Source organism: Trichinella spiralis (assembly GCF_000181795.1).
Source record: "Trichinella spiralis strain ISS 195 chromosome Unknown Scfld2, whole genome shotgun sequence".
In the NCBI taxonomy this organism is placed as follows: domain Eukaryota; kingdom Metazoa; phylum Nematoda; class Enoplea; order Trichinellida; family Trichinellidae; genus Trichinella; species Trichinella spiralis.
In genome coordinates, this window is record NW_003526941.1 from 8,952,485 (window position 1) to 8,970,582 (window position 18,098).

The 18,098-nt window shown below is 36.8% G+C and overlaps 4 protein-coding genes across 4 annotated transcripts; all 4 read left to right on the forward strand.

The window, feature by feature from the left end:
- The first annotated feature begins 117 nt into the window (after positions 1-117).
- Tsp_07012 (histone H2AV) lies at positions 118-999 on the forward strand. The gene is made up of 3 exons (XM_003380819.1): positions 118-341; positions 624-697; positions 809-999. Exons 1-3 carry the CDS (start codon positions 118-120, stop codon positions 997-999), a joined length of 489 nt encoding a protein of 162 aa, XP_003380867.1.
- Positions 1,000-1,553: 554 nt separating this feature from the next.
- Tsp_07013 (conserved hypothetical protein) lies at positions 1,554-1,865 on the forward strand. The gene has a single exon (XM_003380820.1). It carries the CDS (start codon positions 1,554-1,556, stop codon positions 1,863-1,865), a length of 312 nt encoding a protein of 103 aa, XP_003380868.1.
- Positions 1,866-2,723: 858 nt separating this feature from the next.
- Positions 2,724-10,247, forward strand: Tsp_07014 (putative sushi domain protein). Its single transcript, XM_003380821.1, has 20 exons — positions 2,724-2,873; positions 2,939-3,110; positions 3,399-3,610; positions 3,657-3,846; positions 3,924-4,146; positions 4,363-4,508; positions 4,912-4,973; positions 5,383-5,545; positions 5,679-5,956; positions 6,019-6,194; positions 6,260-6,394; positions 6,653-6,711; positions 6,896-7,020; positions 7,162-7,239; positions 7,316-7,738; positions 7,837-8,122; positions 8,245-8,479; positions 8,916-9,055; positions 9,214-9,395; positions 9,531-10,247. Exons 1-20 carry the CDS (start codon positions 2,724-2,726, stop codon positions 10,245-10,247), a joined length of 4,152 nt encoding a protein of 1,383 aa, XP_003380869.1.
- A 4,276-nt stretch (positions 10,248-14,523) lies between these two features.
- Tsp_07015 (neural proliferation differentiation and control protein 1) lies at positions 14,524-17,204 on the forward strand. The gene is made up of 7 exons (XM_003380822.1): positions 14,524-14,566; positions 15,367-15,435; positions 16,040-16,448; positions 16,531-16,614; positions 16,696-16,869; positions 16,938-17,034; positions 17,100-17,204. Exons 1-7 carry the CDS (start codon positions 14,524-14,526, stop codon positions 17,202-17,204), a joined length of 981 nt encoding a protein of 326 aa, XP_003380870.1.
- Positions 17,205-18,098: the final 894 nt, after the last annotated feature.

The following is an 18,098-nucleotide window of genomic DNA, read 5'->3' on the forward strand; positions in this document are numbered from 1 at the left end:
GGGAAAAAAAAAAGGAACGCAGAAGGATAATCTGAAGGCCGAGTAGGGGAGCTTCTGGTGGTTTATCGTAGAAAGGAAATTTCATTTTCCCGATGCCTAGCCAGGTTCTCGGGCCCAATGCCTGGAGGCAACACAGGCCCTAGTGGCGTGTATATACTTGTTAGACAGTATGAATCTTTCGTGCTATCCCGATCTCGTGGTGAACTAACAATGCAAGTAGTGGTACTACAGACGCGTGAGACGTGCGCAATCCTTTGGAGCAAGGTCGTCCGGGTTGGCAGTCATCCATTGTGTGAGAATGACAAGCAGAGGATTAAGTTTTCTTGTGAAATCATTCGAAAGTGAGTTATCAAAAGTTATTAATTATCCTGGTTTTAATAAGGACCACGACACCCTCTCCGTGTTTTGCGATCCTCTTAATTACGTGCCTTCACGCTGCCAGCAGATGCTGGTTTTGCCTGGTATTCCAGTTAGGCAGTAGCTGTGTTGTTGGCATACTCCACCGGATGGTTCCGCTGCAATGCAAATCCGTAGAGCGCAAATCGCTTGTCCTGGACATTGAGTATGATAACGACAGCCTTGAAGAAAATTGAAATCAACTTTACAATCAATAATGTACACAGGTTATGCTATTTTATTATTGTTCTTTTGTATGCACTTTGGATAGCAATGGTGTTTGCAATGGAAAAAGATAAAAGTATCAATTGTTGCAGTGTTGTCGATACGTAGCTTTTGGTCATGCTGTTGTTTTGCAAGCTGTGGTGAAAAATTTCTCTCTTCGGATAATGAATAATAAAATCACTTTCAGCTTCTGAACTGCTCTCTCGGCTTGCCTGTCTGCTGCTAATGATAATAGTCTCATGTTTGTGTAGCTCTTACTCTTATAATTGGTTTTCAACAGTTGTTGCTTGTTTACTGATGACCGTTTACAACAAACAGTCAACAGATGGTCCAATATTTATTAGTATTTTCCAAATGAAAAAAAGGCAGCCATATTGAAAAGGGTAATAAATAAACGCGTACATGGTGCGGCTATCGATCTAACAAAGCGATCACGACTTTTTTTTGCTGAGTGTTTTTTTGTGTGTATTAATCCACCGATCAACGATCGATCAATCAATCGATACTCTTTGCATCTAGACGAGCGATCTATTTGTATTTGCATATCTTTTGCTGTAACGGTCGTAAAAGTTTTTATGCTTATAAATTATGCGCGAGCATTCTTTTGCGCTTTACCGACTGATTGATTTATTATTATTTTTCCATCAGATGGTGTAAACAACATTTGCAAAAAGAGGATGAAAAACAAGTAAGCATATTTTTGAAATTTCAATTTTTTGCAAGTGTATATGTAAATTCTTTTGCTGAAAAGGCAAGTTTTATCCAAATTTGCATTTGTTTCTATATTTATATTGTTTTAAAATATTAATAATTTATTTCATGATGGAATAATATTAAGTATTATTTTTTTAACTTGTATTGATTTATTTATTGAGATATGCATGAAAGTTGAAAACAAATCTCGGTTTAGAGCATGTTTTTTTCTGCAAAAGATGTTGTTTTCTAGTGAAGAAGAAGAAGAAGACGAGTTTTGCAGCAGAGGAGAGAAGAAAAAAAATTTGGGAAATTTGTGCAGTTGTTGTGGGCTTTTTGTCATTTGCATTCGGCTGGAAGTGAAAGATGGAAGTTTGGTTGTTGATCAAGTCCGTCGATTTCGAGATGAAGGAAGCAGTTCTTGCATCCTGACTGACAGGCTGGATTTTATTCAGAGTCAAGAGAGAAAATTGGTGCTTTTTCTCGAACGTTGGGCAACAGGAGATTGGAAAAGCGAAAGATGTTGTTGGCGAACTTCGGATTCGGCATAACTTTTCAACAGCGTTGACTGGAATGACAGCCGGTGTAACCGTATAGCTCAGGGCTCGCTGGCAAGCTGTCAGTTGTGTCAGTCAAGCGGATGACGTTTAGCCGCTGCTGTCGAGTCGGATGTCTCAAATCTGAGCACTTCAAACGGTCCGCTTGACAGTGGTTGGGTCTGGGGAATGCGACGGCGGCTTTACATCAAGGGATCCAACCTCTCCAGCCGATTTGACTCTCGAAATTACAAAAAGCAATCTCGTCGAAGAGTTTGCCGCTTCTTGGTTTTTTCTTCTTCTGCATTAGTTTCTTCTGCTTCAACTTGTTCCTACTCTTACTCTTCTTTTGCTGCTTCTGCTGCTGCTGCTACTACTACTACTACTACTGCTACTACTTATTCATCTTTTGCTTATTCTTCTTTTGTCTTTTGCATTTCTGCAATGCACCATTTGCTTCTTTTATTTACTTTGTGTCTGGCCTGTTTGACCAACGCAGTGGACGACACCACGTTGGCCAACTGTGCTGTCGGCACTGGCACTCGACTGGATCATCGTTACCATCCCAACGTGCGACATCCGAGGTCCATTTCCAACGGCGGCGACTACTCAGCTACGACCAAGGCGATCTACTTCGACGGCCAAGAGCGTACAATACGCCTGCAGGACGTGGGCCAGTTGCCCAGGGATCAGTTCACGTTGACCGTCTGGATTCGACCCGAAGGTGGCCAAGGGGATCCGGCGATCATTGCCGAACTGGCCGACGGTTGCAGTGGCGACGACGACGACGACGACGGACCCCCTTTTGTATGGCAACTCGGCATTGCTACCAAAACGGCCAGTCGTGAAAAAGGTGCGCATTTTTTCTTCCAAATGCGCAACGAAATGTCTTCCAGTGCCACTGTACTCTGGTCACATTATCCGTACAAGGCGGAACGTTGGGTTCACTTGGCTGTCACTTACGACGGTATAATGTTGCGCTTCTTTGTCGGCGGTGCACTGGTAGCAACAACCGATAAGCAAGTAAGTCGGTTGGTTTGAATTCATTCACTTTTTCTCCATTGCACTCATCGTGATTATTTTATTAGATTGGTCCACTGTTTTCCAATATCAAAAGCGCTTGCAAGCATTTGCTTCTCGGAGGTCCCATGCCGGGACGTTTTGACGAAGGGCACACGATGAATTTTCGAGGTGCAGTCGATGAATTGCAGCTCTGGTCCACGTTTCAAGAATATGACTTTATTCAAAAAATGGCTACCGGTAGAAATGCCCAAGAAGCCGCCAACAACAACAACAACAACCACAACGCGCAGCATCCAACGACCACTTCCGTACTGATCATCGATGCTCAGTCAGTGGCAAAATGGAAGCCAGCGGGTAAAAAAGCTCTTACTGATTTGCATTTTTTCTCATTCACTAATTAAATAAGTTTTTTATGTATAACAATTTGATGAATGAGTAATGGATTTGAAAGAAAGATAAATAGTAGTGTGTATAAATAATGAATGCAATATCATCATCACTGTCTGCTGCTTTGGCAATTTTTAGGTGATTTTGCACCGAAATTTGTGCCTTCTGACTTGGATGCCTTTTTCAATACTTATCAGGTGTTGGTACATGCGTGTGGCCAAACCGTCTGCGATCATCCGGACGTTGTCCGCAGTTACAGCGCCAATTGGGAACTTCGACAATCTAAAGTTGTTCGTTACAAGGTAGCGGATGATGTAGAATGCAAATTATTGTATTTTGTTGTTTCGTATGTGTGTGTATATTTTTTTTCTTAATCTTATTCCAAACTCTTCTTAGGTAATAAACATTGTGGACAACAGCACTGGCAAAGGTATTGTCAGTGATCGTAAAATTGAACTGCAGCATGGTTCGCTGAGCGGTGCTTTTGCCAAATATAACATCACTTGGCAAATGGAAATTGTGAAAATTGCCAACGCGAATCTTCGAAAAAAGAAAATAATATTTGGTTGCGATTCAAGCAAAATTGGTAAAGCTGTGTGGTTTGAATTGTTTTTTCTGCTTTTATTTTTACATTGAAAATTACACTTATTTATTTTTATTCAGGAAATAAGCAGTGTGATTTGGAATGTCGCCATCCGATTACTGGAAACGACGGTGGCGATTGTGATGAACTGATGCTTGTACGATGTCAGAGGAGAATGCTTGGCAACGGTCGTTGCGATCCTGAATGCAATTTTCCCGAATATAGCTGGGATCAAGGTGAATGTTGCAACAAAACTCTCACCGACGTCACTACGAACTGCATTGATCCGCAGTCACCATTTCGGTGTGTCATTTCATTTCATCTTTTTTTATACACATGTATAAAAGCATAATTTTTAATGTATAATAAATATATGTGGATATAATAATAATAATAATAATAATAATAATAATAATATTGGGCGTTGATGGAACCAGTACCGCACTTGAGTTTAATTTCCATTTTTGCACTGAACATTGGAGATTGACGCTGTAAATGAAAAGTACGAAATTCTTTCAGACCTTACATTGGCATTGAAGAATATAAAAGAATGTTGAATGTGAGCAATGAAGATGCTTTAACAATCTCGTTCGTTGAATGGAGCAACGGTGATTTGATTGGTCTGTCCACATTTCCTTGGGAAAAGCACGTTTTCTCTATATATGGTATGCTTTTTGTTTTCATGAATTTTTTTTTCAAATTTTAAAACAATTTTTTTTTATTCAGGAGGTATTGTTGTACAGCCGAAGCGTTTCGGTAGTGATGGTCATCGGAACAATTTAATTCACGAATTCGGCCACGCTCTCGGATTGTGGCACGTGCACCACGGAATTTCAGAAATGACTTGTGACGATCCTTGTCGAGAAACAAAACCATCCTTATATACTGGTTTGTTTAGTTTTTTGGCAAATGAGCTTTTTGGGGTTTTTATTTTTTTTATTCGAGTGAACAAAGAAGCATTGTTGTATGTATGTATGTATGTATTATCAGTTTGATGAGCTTGACCATTTTTGGTGGCAAGGTTTTCATTTTATCATTCCTGTTTGTATGTTGGTTCAAACATTTCAGGAGATCTGTGCGAAGATACTAATCCAACACCCAAAAATGTCGAATGCAAAGATCCTGAATACGTAAGCTTCGGCCGACAAAGTATGGCTGAATTGTCTGGTTGCGAAAGCGGTAGTCAAATGTACTTGAACACCCCGTATGACAATTACATGAGCTATTCAGGTAGGCAATTTTGTTTTTGCTGAAATGTGATGAAAAAATTAATATTGCTGCTTGTTTTCTTTATTATTCCTTTTATTAATTAAATTAATTAGATGGTGAATGTGCGACCCATTTCACTCCTCAGCAAGTGGCAAGAATGCACTGCTATTTGGATTTGAAATATTCAAGTTGGATGGCTAGTTCCGAGTCATTGCGCGAATATGTACCCACAGCGCCAAGAATACTCAGAAAAACTGAAACATCTCTGACATTTGTGTGTAAATTTTTTGTATCTTCTGAAAAATACTATTTATATTTTGTTTGTTATAGGCATGGTTGCCACCACTGAGCTGGCATCAGTGCAAGCCTGCAGTTGAGCGTTGTCAACATTGCGAATGTGACACTGATGGACGATTTATTCAATACGCGTCACGTGTTATTGCTAATCACACTGCCCGGACTACATCCTATTGGTCACCTGACCAAGCTTTAGGTTTGTAGTTTGATTTTCAGTTGAAATTGAAATGCAAATGAACACTCAGCAGTGTGTATATTGTTGAGCTAGAAAAAAAAAGATACTCATTTCGAAGAATGAAGTTGAAAAAATTAAATCTCGAGAGATTTAGGACCACCGGATGCAGAGCCTTGTGAAGCAAGTACCAAATCTTGGTTACCAGACGCACAGAACTGTGACAACAACAACGCCTGCAGCTTAGTTCTTGGCTTTGAAGTAGCTGTTGTGCCGGCTCATTTGAAACTGTGGATTTCTTGGAACGCCGCCGATGGCTTGAAGCATTTCATTCTTCACTTTGATGATTCTTCGATGATCGCTTTGCCACCGGCAACGGCATTTTGTGACATGCCCTACACGTTGTCGTTGGACACTGACAAACGTTTGACAAAGGTATTTAACCCCTCCTGAGAAAGAAAAGATGTAATTTTTTAAACCAACTTTATTATATGAAGGTCGAATTGACAACAAGCAGTCCGTTTGTCAGTATCGATGCGGTGCAAATTGTTTCCAATCCAAATCACGAACTCTGCTCCAAATGCAGTCACATTGATTACAACATTGTCCGTGAACCACCGTTTCCAAAGCCGCCCCTAGTTCAATCCACCGCGGATACGTTCTTTACCGACCGGTACGACTTAATTAGCAAAAACGAATAATTATGAGTTGGTTTGATTGTCGCTTGTTTCGTTTAAGCGACTTGAAGCAAGATCAAGTATACATGTATCGCATTGGGGCCAGGAGAACTAACAGCAATGGAGCGGTTTACTTTTCACCGCCGTTGATTTATTCTCACTCTCGGTCATTTTGTGGTGATGGAAATTTAGATGAGTAAGTTTGATTTTCATGATTACCGTTTGTTGTGTTTCATTACTGTATATGATGAAGTATAGAAATTCAACATATAGCTAGCTCTGTTTGTTTTACTGTTACTTGAAAAATTTTAACTTTTGCAAGATAAATGCACCTAGTGTTATTATTAACTCAGATGGCTGTTTTTGTTATCTTAGCATTTATCACAGAATCGCGTATGTTTTTGTACTTGCGCGTTTGTGTAGTTTAGTTTGGAGTAATTGGTGAAAATTGCAGATCAACTGAAAATTGTGATGATGGAAATATGTACGACGAGGATGGATGTTCTTCTGATTGTAAAATAGAAGACCGATTCATGTGCATAGGCATGATATATATATATTTTTTTTTGTTACCTGTATTTTTAATTTCGTTGTGAAAATTTTGTTTCCCGTTTCTCAGGATCACCCAGCTTTTGCTATTCTCTCGATGGCGTGCAACACGCGCATGCAATAAACGGCTCACCAATAATGATGTCAGATATGCCAGACGTTTCATATGCATCGGAGCACTCGGATCAGTGGGCTGCACGAGCATTTAGTAATGCCGAACCGATCAATTTACGTTGCAATACGACGATGATTTTGGGGCCACCACGTAATCTCGTAAGGAACATTTTTTTGCTAATGTTATCATCCAATTGAAACTGTGCCGTATATTATTTTTTTATTCGTATTTAATCACGAGAATTATGCGTCAATAATCATTGGCGTATACTAGTTGAATATTGTAACGCTTCAATTCAGGTATGTCAAGTGAACAGTCCTCCTGGATTATCTTGGCAACCGTGTTTGCCTTCTGTCATGAAGAATGTTTGGATTGAGGTGGGATATTCTTTGCTTTTCTTTTCTATTTGCTTATGAAATATTGTTTTACCATTCGCATTGCATTATTGGGCAGGTTGAATTTGAACAGCCAGTTGTTGCTACCGCAGTTTTTGTTCACTTAGCATCAGACGGCTACGCGGGTGTTGACAGCGAATACAGATTTTTGAGATTGGAACTCGTAAGCGTGGATAACAAATATTACGAGTTGCAAAATTCCAAACTGGTGACCGTAAGCTGCGCAAAGTCACCTTTGGAATATCCAGTGTGGCATGATTTGACTAAGCCTTTCTTTTACTCTCGTGCTGTTCGCATACATCTCAGCTCTGAGAGGATCAGTATTGCCGCTGTGCGGCTTCGGTCGAAGCGCAACTTCGATCCCGTCGTTTTGGAACTTTGTTCCAAATCCGATATGCTGTACAGCGTGTTCGCCAATCAGTGCGTCAGCAGTCAGTGTTCTGTTGTTTCATGCAAATCTGTCATTGTTAATCATGCTGATGTGAGTCACTTTTTGTGATTAAATAATCTATTTACGAAGCAGCAAAAAGCATATCGTGTGCGTATTCTATAAATATATATGTGTATTTATTTATACAGGTTCAGTGCACTGGCCACAGCAATGGCGACAGTTGCATAGTTACCTGCATGAAAGGCTATCACTTGGTGAAGCACGAAAGGGCCCAAACGCATGCTTTTTCTTATTCTTCTCAAAGATCAGCAAAAATAATTTGCCTGAATGGTCAGTGGTCGGTTGGAAATTTGAAATGCGAGCCAGTTGATTGCGGCTGGCCGAAAATTTTCCGGGCCGAAGTTCTCTGCCCCGACGGAACTCGTCTTGGGGCGAAATGTTCTTTCCGCTGCCTGCGTCCAGCGATCATGCAAGGTCAGCGGAAGCAAGCAATTAAAATTTTCACCATCTGAAAACGGCCAAATACAATAATAATAATAATAATATTGGAGTTTGTTTTGTGTTAAAATTTGGTTTTTTTCCCTATTCTTCAACAGGAACGAAGCGTGAAATAACGTGCGGCGAGCGAGGGGCGTGGTCAGTTCCAGAAGCTTATTGTCAGCTGAGTTGTGGCCCGTCGTTGGAAGGTGAACTGAACGGACGTGCCGTGAGCAAACTGTGCCGGATCAACTTTCTCACGTTGGATTTGAAAAGCGTCGGGTATCCGGTTGGTACAAAATGCCGCATTGTTTGCAAAGCAGGCTATCACGTCGAAGGGCATTCGATAAACAAGTGAGAGACAATAATGAATGATTTTTTTTCAATATTCATTTACTTGCACATTTAAAGTTCTCAAAGTTATTTAAATGAGGCTGCCAATTTGAATGTTAGCGGATATTATAGTATCAATCAGCAAGCAGGGTTTTTTCTTTGCTGGTTGAATATAAATTTTCATTTTTTGTTTTGAAGAAGAAGATGAAGATATTGTTGTTATTTGATGAATAACATGTGAAAAGGAAAGATTTTTTTTAATTTACACGATTATTTATTTATATATTTTATTTAGGCGTGTGTTCAAAAGAGTTTGTGATCGGAATGGACATTGGAAAGGACATCGATGCGTGAAAATCAAATGCCCCGAACCTGCGATCGTTTACCGTGGATTGTACAATTGTACCAAAGGTTTCGAAGTTGGATCGCAGTGCTCTTTTTACTGTCCCTTCTCAAGCCAGATTCGCGATTCAGTATGCATGATGGATGGCACATGGTCAATAGCGGATCCCTGCGTCTTGCCGAAAGATGTGACGTGCTCGATTCCACATGCTCCTGGTCACATCGTCGTTAGCTGTCCATCGAAGCGTTTGGTTGGTAAGAGTTGGTTGAGTTCACTCTTTTTACCATGAAAATAGCCAGCACTTTGTTATTTATTATTTTTCCCACTTTTTCTCCCCCCCCCTCTCTCCCCCTCTTTGTCGTGCGTGCGCGTGTCTTATATATTAATTTATTATTAATATTATTCATTTCAGGCAGTACATGTCACGTTGCTTGTGACGCTCAAGGTTACGATCCCGTCGTAGAGCATGTTGTAAATTCGGATCGCAATTTCAAAATGCACGTGCTTCAGAAAATTACAAAACTCACTTGCTCTATAAAGAGGAAATGGGAACCGGAAGTTGAATCGGTGATTTGCGTTAAGCGATGTACTCAGGTAAAATTTATTTTATTCGAAATGTTATTTGGTATAAAATGCCGAAAAGATTGAAAAAAAACCGATGAATTATATTTATTTTTGATTATGATTTGAATTGACGATGTGAAAATTCCATTTTCCATTCCATTTCAGGATTTCGTAGGTGACGGCTGGTGTGACTTTCAAAATAACAGAGCCTATTGCGGTTGGGACGGTGGTGACTGTTGTGCCAGTACAGCGAAAGGTGGGAAAGTGAAGTTGATGTTTCCTCTGCTTTGTACATCGCATCTTTGTCGTTGCTTGGATCCGTATGCGGTTGAAAATCGAAATCCGCGAATCATACCGCGTGCTTTTCTCGTACATGGGTACCACGGTAGTGAAACTTTGGACAAAGAAGAAGAAGAAGATTTGCATGAAAACAATTCCACCGAGCACTTCCAATCGCCTGATTTGATGATGCTGATGAACAACGACAAGAACAGAACTAATCCAAGCTGGAAACCACTGGGACTCGGTTCGAGAGTGAAATTTGCTTGGGAAACTTCAGGCGGTGGTTCTTCAACTGCGAAACTTGACCACCTTTCTTCCTCCATGCTGGTACTGTTTCTGCAAGCTTTGAAAAATGTTTCTTCTGATCCGCGGGATCCTTTTCTTCTTCTTCAAAACTCAGCAACTACTAATGCAACAATCAAGCGGCTTAAAGAGCTGGATGCGATTACCAGATTTTTGAAACGTCCCACCGCATCGACAGCCCAACCGCTGACTTGGACGGCGCGATGGTTTCGAAGACGCGTCGTGCATCCTCAACTTTCAACTTCTATTTTGAAAGCTCTGCGAAAACAACACGAAAGCTTGCAAGTTAAAAGTTGACTTTTCTCTCCGGTGTTCTCTTTTTTCTCTTTTATCCTTTACTGAATTTTTCGTGCATTGCGTAATTTTATTCATTATTCATTAAATTATTCTTTTCCTATCGATGAACGTTCTTGTACAATGATATATTTATTTCTTGAATTTCAAGAATTTCAGTAATACCTCATGCTAAGTAAGCTAAGTAGTAAGTAATATGTAATGTGTTTTATACTTTTACAAAATTTTCAGTTGCCATGGATGAGTATGATGTGTGTGCGTACGTGTTTGTGTGTGTGGTGGGTATGTATGTATTTGTGAATTTTTGATTTTGATGTTTTGAACACAATAACAAACGTTGAACATTATTTACTTTAGATGTAAATTCATAATCAATAAATAAATCACTTGTGATTAACAAAATGCACAGATTAACAAGCCATGAATCGCTATCAGCATTCATGCATAGCTAATGAAATAAATTATTGCCTAAAAGCATCTTTCTTTTTCATATATGGGCAATTGAAACCGCTTGTACTTTTTGAAATGATTCACGTTCGCCATGTCGCTTCATGATATAATTTAATTCATTTTTGCATAAATTCACTTTTTATTTCTTTGCTTATCCTTATCCAAAAAACATTATTTTTATTATATTGATTCATGCAAACATTTTTACGTTTTTTGCGAATTGTATGTAAAAAGAAAGCATTTTACGGTTTTATTTATGAATTTACTGTAATTTGTTTAATTGTTAGTTGATATTTTTTGCTCAGCATCAGGAGAAGTTTCTTAATGCTAATCAATTTGTTTGATAAATTAATTACTCAATTATTGTTCTTATTGAAAAGAAAAGCAAATTTTAATTGTGATCTATTTGTTTTTGTTTCAATTGATTAATGTCGTTTATATTATTACAGAGTTATTATATTTCTTCACATTTGCAGTCGATTATTCATTTTTTGTACGAACGTTGTACGAATACTGCTATTATTTTTCTTCAGAAACGTCACTGGCTAAAAATTTCCTACTTGAGATTTATTTGAATTAAAATTGATCCAACTGAAATGTATAATAGAGATCATGTTTAATTTTTAAATATTCCAGTAGACTGTATTACGCTTTGTCTGTACCGCTGCGGACTTTCAACCTGAAAGTCATCGTTAATACCGTACGCCAACGCCATTGACAAATACGCATTGACAAGTGTGCACAGGATCAAGACGCCTCAATTCTGTGCAATGTATTGATGGTATGAGGCGTAAACGGAATTATAGCTATGTACTGGTAATTATATTGGCCGTTTTGGTCATTTTGGAACCGATAAATGGGCGTGATAGCATCTATGCCCCAGGTAAATAAATGATTGTGGAAACGATAATCCAGATTTTGCGATAATTTGTTATTTGCTTGTTTGTTTGTTTGTTTGTTTGTTTGTTCACGTCATAGTTTGACAACAGGAAATGTTTGAAGTAGCATAATGATGATTTGTACCTTTTTATTTGACCTTCCACGTTTCATCACGCTAACATTTAGTGTTCATTACACAATATTGGTGGTTTTTTCAAAAAATTTATTTATTTGAAAAAAAAACTTTTCAATTTAGGTTCAAGTGGTGGGAGGTTTGAACTTGATGCCAGTGAGTTGCTGGCTGAAGAGATCTTGGAACGTTTGAATGGCGATGTTGACCAACAATACATATCTCCTACCGGTGAGTTGATTTCTATTTGTTTGCTTATTAGCATATTTAACGTTAATTGGTCAAATTCGTAAATCCTTCGGCCACTTCCCGGTTTCTTGTCTGATCGAATCATATTTCTCAAGCAAATCTCAATTTCGATACGTTTAATTGAATGTTGATCTTTTTCCAAATGCAAACTTATTTGCACAAATTACGCAATTATTTTATTAATCTCCAGGACAGGAGGAGGAGGTCTGAGATGTTTGTTGTTTTGTTTTGTTTTGTTTTTTCTTCAATGTATATGATGCGTTGAATGCAATTGAATGATAATCATTTGCTAACTGGCCATAATTTTGATTAAATTTTAATTTTCCATTCGATGGGCAAGGTTTGAATTTGTATATTAGCGCCTAGTGATTAATGAGTTTAGTCGTAATCATTGCACTTTTGTCAACAGCGGGAAACACGCCACTAATTAAGCATTCACTAGTTTACCAGTTCAAGGCTAATAAATATAAGCAGCAATCAATCAGCAAGTGTACATATATATATATATGTTATAGTTGATTTAAAAAAAGGGGTTTCTGTTATTTGGATAATATATTTGTTATAAGTGAACAAACAGCATGCAAACAATATAAACAGTTTAAAAGTGTATTTCCATTCTTTCGTTCGGTTTCCACGTTCAGAAATGTTCATCGTTTTGAATCAATAAATTTCGCGCATAGAAGAAAGAATCGCTATTGCTGTTCATTTGTGCTTGCCGAAGCGTATTTATTCCACATAAAGTTATCGACTGCACTTGCGAGATGTTGACGGTGACAAGCGCGTTGAGTCGATTTGCCCGGTGGCAACGTGCATCTGAATGTGGGGAAAAAACCAAAAGCAGACGCATAAACTACCTGTAGATAGATTTATCTGACAAGAGCGGACAAGGGGGACTCTTCACACATGTACAGTGAAATGCAGAATGTGGTGGAATCAATAAAACAGCAACAATGCATAATAATTTTGCGATTGGTCAGCGGAATGATTGAATAATATTATTCTCTTATTGTATGACGTAACATCTGTGGTGAATTTTAATATTCATCGATCTATTATTTGTCGGCATGGTCAATTTTCTTAATTTTTCCTAAATCCTAGCTTGAAAAAAACCGGAATACAGTAGCTCAATTTGCAATTATCAGCTTATTATTGGGATTTGGTTTTCAGCTCGTTTTTTAACACAACTATAGAAAATGAATTATTTGCTCAAAAAAAGTAATAATTCGATCAAAATGCATCAAAAGTGAGTTAACTGTTTTGGAAAATTGGACACCAATGTAAAGAAGCAAAAAATCAATGCCAAGAAAAGATTATGTTTTACGCAAGAAGCATTTATTTTCTTGTCAACTGTTTTCAAGCATTTTATTATTATAATAATCATTTTTGATTTTCCAGTGATTTGCTTGTTGAAGGCAGCCAGCCGTATTGAGTGATGATGTCCATTTTTCAGTAGAATTCATTAATCAAGATCGCTTTCACAAAAGTGTTTACAAGGAAGAGTTTCATTTCAAAGTGAATTAGCATCAGCTTGTGGGCAGAGCGCATTTCTGTATTCAGGGGATTTTCAGTTGTTGTTTCTCACCGGAGAGTTAGTTGGCCTGCCTGTTCGATTAATCGATTTATGTGTGCATCATCTTCAACTTCTCCTCCTTCTCCTTCTTCTACTTCTTCTTCTTATTATTAATTATTCTCGCATATGCCAACAACGGCAGCAGTTAGTTAGTTATTGATTGAAAATTGTTCATATTTTTATTTCATCGTATCATCTTACTGCTGATGCTCTTCAGCACTTTGAGAAATTTTTAATAATCGTGCTTATCTGTTATAAGATTGATAATGGTGAACAATGTTCTTTTATCTTCTTTTTTTCAAATTTCTTCATAATGAATGCAAGATGTTTGTTTGAGTTGAAGCTTCCAGAAGATTGTCCCAGAAATAAATAGCAGTTTCATTTATTGATCAACTCTAGCAAGAACTTGCACACAATGAGCAATTTTAATAATCCCACCGAACAAAACAGAAGCACATGCTGAACACATTTGGAATGTTATTCATTTAAATTTCAAGTTCAAAATTAAAATTTACTTTTTAACAAAAATGAATAAGATGACAATTATTTTCAACAATCGAAAAATGGTTCACATTCATTTTCAGTTTTAATGAAAATATTTTCTTTCAATTATCATAAATTTCCCAGTGCAGTTTTATCTCTATTTATTCAACAATACTCATTTGGTATGTTTGCGTATAATTTTCACGCATCTAATTTAAATATTATTAATTCTTCTTTTGTTCATCCCTTTTTTATTCCTATTTACTCTACGAAATGCTCCAATCTTTTTTTGTTATTTTCTCTTTACGTAATATAGAAATGCAATTTAAAAATACAAATATTATGCAAACGACGACGACGATATCAGACTTTTCACGCAATAACGATGCAATTGCATCATTGATAAAAAAATTTTTTTTCTAATTTTTATTTTTATTTTATCCATTCAACAATATTTTACACTTTGTTTATTAAATGCATTTTATTGATGAATTATTTTTACTTTGGCAAATAGAAAAATGCTGATGCATGATGAAATATGTGAATTGTATGTGAATGTGGGTGTTTTCAATTAAAAATCATCATTTCAATTTCATCATTATCATTTTTCATATATAATTGTTGTATATTGAATTTTCAAAAGAAAATTTATTTACTACACAATAATTTCAAGCTGTAGTTGATGCGTAATTAAGTTTTATTGTCATTGCTGAAAATGGAATGATAAAGTTGAATAAGAAATTTTGAACGTGCTTTATACTGCTGCATAATTGAATGCATTTTACAATAATACAATGTTTTTACGTTTTATTATTTAATAATTATTTTTCAAAAATTGATGCAATATAATGTTCACGTTGTTTGAGGATATGAATTTTTTTTTTCAAAAGATAATTGGTTTCATTGCATTTCTGCTCGTTATTAAGTCACTTGGACATGTAATTACTTTATTTGTTTTGTGGAAGAAATTTTCGAAAATTGTGACTATTTTCATTTCATTACATTTTTTTCAAACTTAATGAATGTTTTTCAGTCTACATTTTTCCTGCTTTAATTATTGATTCAGTGATTCTGTTTTATAATTTGCTAAACTCGATAAAGTTAGCCAGCTATTGGTGAAATGCACACGAATATTAATGATTTTTTTCTTTTTTATCAAATCAGATTGTAAACTATATATTTTTATCTTCAATGACATTATACTATTAACTTTTGTAATAGCGAATTTTATATGTAACAGCGGTGATAAATTTTTTTTATATATTTGGAATGATCTTAATTGTTACTGATTCAATTTATTGTTGTTTAACATTAATTTTGTAACAAATTAATGGAAATTTTCATATTCAAATTCAATTCAGTCGTACCATGTGAAGCGTGCAATAATGCAATTGACGTATGGGCATTTTCAAAGTGGAGATGTATTCATCGTTTGTGTTTGCATAGAAATATATTAATTGCACAAATTGCTATTAAATTTCACTAACAGCTAGCGTTATGGCTAATTTTTAGATTGATCAACTAAACACACACACACAGAATAAACAACGTAAAAGAAAAATATAAGCATATTTTGTATGAATAGTTTCTCTTGGATAAATCTTGATGCTGTGAAGTTCAACTACTGTGAGGCAAATTGAATAAAGAAGTTATTATGGAACTGTTAAGTTAAATAATAGACAATTTCATATATTCAATCATTCAGAAGGTTGATTGTATTATGTGTATAAATACGTCGTCGTTATGACGTTGTAGATGAACTGTTTACAATAGATGGGTGATCAACAAAAGATCACAGTATTCTTCAGTTGACGTTTCAGTCATGCAGATAGCACAGTTTGTACAGTAATAAGCTTTGCAAGATTTTCCCTTTTCACCGTATTTGCACTGCTTTGTGGGTTTGATAATTTTGCCAATTCACGTACAATTCAGGTAAGTGGAGAAAAAAATTTTCTCTCTTTTTACAAAATTATCATATTTATGCTCTGATCGAAGAAAAAAAAACAACATAATAATAAATTACTTTTGTCAAAGCAGAAATCGAAGAAAAAGAAGCAACAACAGCAACAATAGCAAGCAATGTTGACGAAATAGGCGATTTGAAAGAAGACGACGCTTTATACATTGATTCATCTTCTTTGGACAAGAACAAGCTTGATCCGTACAATCTTGTCAACATCGACCGAGGTCAGAGTGGATATATAAATTTTCAAAATCCCGAAGTGGTTACATCGTCGTTGAGAATAGCTCCTACTGCCGTCAGAGAATCCGTACTTCCAGCGCAGAGAATTACGAATCGTAAAGGGCAACAAGAGTTTGATACGTTCGTCAATCCACCGTCATCGTACAGGAAGAAGGAAGTCGACCGTAACGTCATGGAACCGATGCCTCAGCTGGTGGACAAGCCAAAATCCGTTGCCGGTGTTGATATCAGTGATACGGTGTTTTATTGTAAGCTATTTGCAATTGTCGACATTTGCACACTTGCATTGTTCTCTTTTTATTCTGTGTTTGCATATTTTTAGCAACAGCAGCAGTATGTTCCGTGGCCGCTGTCACGGGCTTAATATTTGCGGTTTATTCCTATATACGGTGAGAGATTGTGATTTGTTTGTCTGTTTGTTTGTTTGTTTGTTTGTTTGTTTGTTCCACTGATGATTTATTGTGAGTATGAATGTTGTGCTTTTCAGTCTGCGAAAACAATACAAAGAGTCGCAGTTCAATGAATTTCCTCAATTGAACGGCAACGGTTCGAAAAAGATCCACAGCCCGAACAGTGTCGCGGCTATGGATTCCAAGCTGGCCTCAGCTGCCCAGTTGTATCATTTTCAACACACCAAGCAGCAGATCATTTCAATGGAACAGTAAGTGGATATTGCATTTTTTTTCCTGTTTCATTTATGCTGCTAAATTCAACCCATTTTACCCTCAGCCCGTCCTGCGATGTCAAAGAGGTAATTTCTGACGATTCAGAAGTCGAAGAAGACGAAGGTGATTATTCGGTTTATGAATGTCCCGGTTTGGCTCCAGTAATTTTTCATTTTTTATTTATTTTTATAATTGTTATTGTGCTTTTGATTTGCTCTCATTTCAGACGGGAAATATGGAAATTAACAATCCTTTATTCATAAAAAACGGTGGTGATGTTGACAGTAACTGTAAAGAAGCTGTCGAAACAAACGGTCAAGCGGTCGAATGAGCTTCATGTGGAGAAAGATTTTGAATTTTTTTACTTCAGCAATAGAGCATTAAAATATATTTCTTTCAATTTTGCGTTCTCTCTCTCTCTCTTTCTTTCTGTTTTGTGTTTTCATTTTAAGCTAATTTCTGTTTTGCTCTACCGGTTACATCATTAGCGAACAGCTTTGATTCCAGTTGTATCCCACGGCAGGTATGCACAATAATGGATCAATCGGTTTTTTCCATTATTTATTCTTCGTCAAAGAAAAGCTTGCTTCTACGAGCTGTTCATAATTTCATTTTAAAATCTTTTCTTTCTTTTCCTCTATCCTTTTTAATATTTATTTAAAGTGCACTGCTAAAAGTGATTTATAACTTTACACAACTGGTGTGAAATGGGACGCATTTCTTCTCTCGCTTTCTCAGCTTTTCGGCATTGCAGTAAAAATTGAACTGTTCAATCAGAATTATGTATTTCCGGCATGCCAAATACCCCCAAAAAAATAGGCTTTTGAAAGTGGAAATATCACGGCAGTGTACAGTCAGCAGAAATTAGCATTTTTCTGATTATAAATGCGGAATTTGGTTTTACTAGTTTTTGCGGATGAATTCAGTTCTTTTTCAATCTCTATCAGCTATCAATGCTGGACTAATTAATGTGTAGACTAGGATTTCATTTAACCGTTTTTTTTCTTTTGTTGTAATTATTATTCAAATTTTCTATTGCACTGCGTTAACATGTCCACCAGATGGCGACAAAGAAATTCAGTCCATCCATTGGGTTGGCATTGTTTGACTTAAGTCGGATAGACTGAATCAAGCCTGGTCTTTGTTGAAAATTTTTCCCTCGAGAAAAAAATGCTACAAGCCAGCATCGATTGCACATTGTATTGTCAGTGGAAGAAAAGGAAAA